A 5692-nucleotide genomic window follows, 5' to 3' on the forward strand; every position below is an offset into this window, starting at 1 on the left:
TCTAACTCATATCTTATCATTTACTATCATATCATAATGAATTCATAAGTTTTAAATTATTTTAATACTTTTTTAAAAAAGTACAAATATTACAATTTGATAAATTTTGTAACTGATAAAGGTAACATAAGCAAGTATTCACTAAAAAAATCCAAAATTGAATTACACAATAAATGAAATGCTAAACTGTCTTATATCAATATTTAAATGTCTGAGAAATTAATTTAATGCTAAAAAAAAAAACTCCACATAAATTTAATTTAATGCTACTTATTTCTTTCTTATAAGAGTGAAATTTTTTTTAAGATATTAAAAACATTACATTCATTTGAAGCATTCATTGGATCAGATAAACTTGATAGTTGAAACCTAATTAAATTAACTAGGATTAATGTAATTAATTGGTTCATTTCACTTTAAATTCAAGCCCAAACCAGTTACGGTTAGCTTGCTTCTAATATTTATCTATGGGGTTGGAAATAGGCCAAGCCCTAAAAAGATGCTGAACAAACTGAAAGTTTAGGAATATTTAACAAATAGGTAGTTTGTAAGTTACACAATCAAATTTCAATCACATTGAATGATTAACAGAACAAAAACTTTTTGTATTTTAAATAATACATACAAAGTTGTGCCCTCAAAAACAATAGTAATACATACGAAGCTTATCCAGAGAATGAAACACGTGACAACACAAAATAAAACGAATAACCGCCTTTTTTTCACATGTCAATGTCATCAGCCAAGTATTCTACACTTCTTCTACCACTTGGATTCCTGTAGGTGTATGTGTATCAACAGAGCGCATACTTTTCCCTCTTTCCATTTCGGAAGAGTGAAGGTAGACAATATAATTTATAATTACTTACAAATAAGATGATGTTTGCTTGCTTGCTCAATAAATAATAAGAGAGGGAATTTATTCAATTTGAGAAGTGTTTTATATGGGAGAGAAAAAATTAGATTAGAACTACAGAAATGTTTCTGACATAAGCAACAATTCACACTGATGTTAGTGAATTATGCAAGGCTCAGAAAGCACCACTGAGCAGAAGTTCAGCCCCTAATTATACTATAGCAAGGTCATTATAGACTCTACAATCTTGGTTTTACTAGTCACCAGTCAAAAGTCTGTTATATTTATACAACAGTGTTAATAAATCAAGCTGCAATCTTCCCCCTTCCTTCAATTTGCTTTTCCAATCATTAATTTAAAGGAAGCTAGACATCTAATACAGGTTCGTGCTTCTTCTGTCAACCATGACATATCAATGTCACTGTCAATGTGAATCCACTTACAAAAACTAGGCTTAAATCCAATAGGAGAATCTCATGCAGGACAGAAGGAATTGTTAATTGCAGGATGAAGTCAATATATAATCAAGCAAAACAAAACACCAAAAGCCAAAAAGAAGAGAATAAAACCCATTACAATACCAGCTTAAGATGCTCATAACACTTGAAAAGGAACAAAAGAAGAGGGGAGAAAAGTAAGGGGTGGCATGCAATATACAAATAAACATCGAACCATGAAGACAGGAATAGAGACAAAGAAAGTGCATAAAATATGGAATGCAAAACAAAATAAAAGAGAGACAATTTTGCATGGATATAAATGGAGAGGCCACATAATCAAAACAAATACTCTTCAGGTAAGTTTACCTAAACTGCCCCAATTTAATAAATGTTCACCATGGAAATCAATGGCAGATGTTCAATATGCATAATCTGTGTGTTAAATAGAATACATTAGAATGACAAATTTCTGTTTTACTACTCGAATATTGTTTTCTTCCATTTCGTCCTTGCAAAATAAAACTCCTTATGGAGTAAACTAGAGTATAATATGTAATGTCCATTCCTACATTTCAAGTAAAATAAATTTTGGAAAATTGTGGGGGAGGGAGTGGGCAAGAGAGTAGATAAAATAAATAGCTAAACATGAAATGGCCAACATTTTCCTCATACCACGAATTAATATTTGTTACTCTTTCTTCTTTAACCTGCCAATTGGTGATCAAAAGTTTGTGGTATAGCTATCAAACTCTTTATAATTTATTCATTATGCTTTTAGAAAAAAAATTAAAAAATGCAAAATCTGGCTCTTAAATAATTTAATTATATTTTTCCTCATATAAACCTCATTAATAGGTATAAGTTAAAAGTTTGCAAGTAAAGTAAATAAACTCAAATGCTGATGAGTTGAGAGCATGCTAGCATTTCCTACATTTATTGTGGCCTTTTCCTGATTTTGTTCCTTTTGTATTAGGAAAATTTTACACCTACTTCTTTTTAAGTCCCTGAATGCAACATGAACTCATCCACAAGAAAGGACAGAGAAAGTATCTGAATTTGCAAGTTTTCTGCAACTATGGAGAAGAACAACAGTAGAGTTTGCAAAATCTGCAATAAGTGCTTCTCCAGTGGAAAATCCATGGGAGGACACATGAGATCTCACTTGGCTAAATTGCCAATTCCTCCAAAGCCTGAAACCGAGAATCAATCACTAGACAACTCAGCAAAGTCAACCCACTGTTCAATTCAATCAGCTTCCTCACTGACTAGCCATCCCCAAAGGAAAACAACTCAGAATTTCAGATCATTGAAACACAACTTCTTAGCATCCTTGGCAAACTCAAATAGAGAAAACGAATCTGGGTCTTACCCTAAAAACCCAACTCGCAAAAGATCCAAATGCCACCGCAAATTTATTGCAGCAACCAAGATGAAAGCTGAACCAAAACAAGTGAATTCAAGCTTTGAATCTCTTCCTGTAGAAGAAGCTGCTAGGTCTCTACTAATGCTTTCCAAGGATAAATGGCCAGAAAGCAAAGAGATCAAGACACAAAAAACAAAGGAAACAAACAGGATGGAAGCAAAAGACAGTAAATATGGTAGAGATGACTCACTTGTTCAAACTCAATCTCAATTCAGGTTCAAGTGCAAGAGGTGTGGGAAAACATTTCAATCTTATCAAGCTCTCGGTGGGCATATAGCAAACCATTCGAAAAATGAAAAACTGTGCCAAGAAGTTCACCAATCTGGCGATGAGAGAAGTGGCAACAATAGTGATATTTTAGATCAAAACGTGTTTGAGTGCCCATACTGCTCCTAAGTATTCAATTCTGCTCAAGCACTCGGTGGACACAAGAAGGTACACTTCTCCAATAGGACCAATACAATGGTTGCTAACGCTCAAACCACTACTAATCAATTTGGTGGCAAATTGGTCGTAGATCTCAATTTTCCAGCTCCTAATGAGGATTAAGAGGTTAGCAATATCAGTTTTTCAAGAGTCTAGATAAGGGAGGAGGTAAAACATTACCGACTTAATCTGTAATTCAGTACACAGGTATATACTGTGTCTTTAGTTTAGATTGTTAAGAATTATGTATGCTTTAAATTATTTTTAACAATTTGACTCTGGGCTTATAAATGTAACAGAGAACTTCATTTTGATAACCATGTCAATGTTCTTGCTGGTGGTTTCTATCTCCTTTGTCTGTTAATTCTTGCTGTTTAGCCTAACTATTTCTCCTTATCTCAATAAAGACCAAAATATTGAATGTCTTCTTTGTTTGGGCATGTGGGGGATGGTTCAACATCCTCAGTTGTCACTTTGCATAATTGCAAGGTTAGTGAAAAAAGTAGAAGGCCTGGAATGGCTGGATTCTTTAGGGTACATGACCAGTACAAGAATGGGACTCCACAAGCTTAGACTTTGGCCTAATGGATTTGGATATTTTATGAAATGGTGTAAAACACACATAATATATAACTAACTCATTATACAACAATCATAAACAAAATTTCTGTTATTATATTTATATATTAATAGAAGTTTTAACACAAATACAAGAGTATATTTTTCTTCCTTATTGTGCTTATGATATATATACATGTTCAAATATCTTTAAATCTAAAAGAAAACTTTGAAGTTTAAACTATGAGTTGAACCATAGGAAAGGTGTAGTACCAAGCTGCCAGGGGATGCTTTGATAAGTACTTTTTATATTCTTCATGGCTTTCGACAGAGAGAAAATTAGCCTTGATGAATTAAACCCTTTTTAAAAGATTATAGCTCCCGTGCTTTCTGATAGTTTATCTGAATCCATTGCTGGCAAAAAGGCTAGATCTAAGTGAAACACCTCAGAAACCACAAATATGATAAAAGAAGGACCACATCTATCACCAGAAGTTTAGACATGCCGCTATGCATTCAAAGATACAAAACAGGAATTGGGCCTGTGCACAAGTGTGGCACCCCGTGGCGGAGAGAAAGGAGAAGCAGACAGAACTCCACAGAAGCTGTCTAATTTGAATAACAAAGGAGAAGCAAAACACAAGTGGTAGAGAAGGGCCAAATGGTATCATATGGGAAACTCAGTTCATATCTTTAAAGATACAAAAACCAAGTTATTGTATAAAAGATGCAAAACTCATGGCCTCTCGGACATATTGCCTAAACTTATGAATACAGACAGTGGTTTTATTCGTACTTTGTTTGCTTCCAAATCTTTAAAACATTTATAATTCATAAACTAAAGTGCAAGTAAACAAGTTATTGAATACACTGAAACATTTAATACACACTGCCAAACAGATATATCCCAAATAAATAACTACCCCTCCTCCTCCCCCAACAAAAGGACTTTTAGCCTCTAAACCATGAATCTCATCCGAGAAAAAGTAGAAGTATAAAACTTGTATAAAATAACCTAGTCAGGACATAAACAAACTACAATGCTTTTCAAACCTATAGTCAATTAAACTTGTGAAATAAAAGGCACATATGACCTATTTGCACAAAACTTAATACAATCACCTATAGCTTAACTGAAAACAAGAACATTAAACACAACTTCAAAACAGAATACTTGTCCAATGTTATATTTTTTTGCCCGAGAAATCAGGCAATGGTCCTCATATCCCTAACAGAACAAACTAAAGTCACAATTTGTAAGCACAAACAAGTTGGTAGAACAAATCCTACTAGCAAGTAATATGTATAGACCATTTATCAACCATTCAAAATAGAGCAAAGTTGTTTTGGTGCATAACTTAAACTACTTTAGTAAACTCATCTATACTGTACCACATGATTATCCCCAAACAATTCAGTCGCAGTGCAGAAATGGTGAGAAATCAGAAATTAGTATACCCGATTGGGTTACTGGTGAGAAAGAAGATAGTTGGTGACTTGGTGTGCATATGCGGCATTCCAAGGTAACGAGCGATGGATGGAAAGAATGGGTTGGCTCAGTCTTTTCGCAAATGCTGATCCAAGGACAACCTTGCTCCCGTCGCCTTCATATTTCTGTGCGGTATATTCAAAAGATTGCATGCTAAAAATGTCACATTTATTATATTTGAACAATCAAGATCATTTTTATGCATAATTAATCATGCGTAAATATATAAATTAACAATTTTTTAAGCCATTAAATATTTTATAACATAATATATATATATATAAAAAAATTTCAGTAAAAGATATAACATTTAATAATATAATATATTTAATTACATTAAATTTTATAATTTTCATTAAAAAATTACTATATATAATTTTTATCCCGTACAGCGTTATAAACATTTTAATAAATTAAAATTAAAAGTGTGCTAATTAGGAATTTAAAATAATCCTAATTATTTTTATTTTTAACATATAATGTTATAATGTTGTCCATTT

The 5692-nt window shown here is 32.7% G+C and overlaps 1 protein-coding gene across 1 annotated transcript; it reads left to right on the forward strand.

Annotated features, from left to right (window-relative positions):
* Positions 1-593: 593 nt before the first annotated feature.
* Positions 594-4581, forward strand: LOC113865450 (zinc finger protein ZAT4-like). The gene has a single exon (XM_027499997.1). The coding sequence runs from the start codon at positions 2372-2374 to the stop codon at positions 3113-3115; it is 744 nt and encodes a 247-aa protein (XP_027355798.1). The 5' UTR covers positions 594-2371; the 3' UTR covers positions 3116-4581.
* Positions 4582-5692: the final 1111 nt, after the last annotated feature.

The sequence above is a fragment of the Abrus precatorius genome, unplaced genomic scaffold (assembly GCF_003935025.1).
Source record: "Abrus precatorius isolate BTA unplaced genomic scaffold, Abrus_2018 Scaffold4, whole genome shotgun sequence".
Taxonomy (NCBI): Eukaryota; Viridiplantae; Streptophyta; class Magnoliopsida; order Fabales; family Fabaceae; genus Abrus; species Abrus precatorius.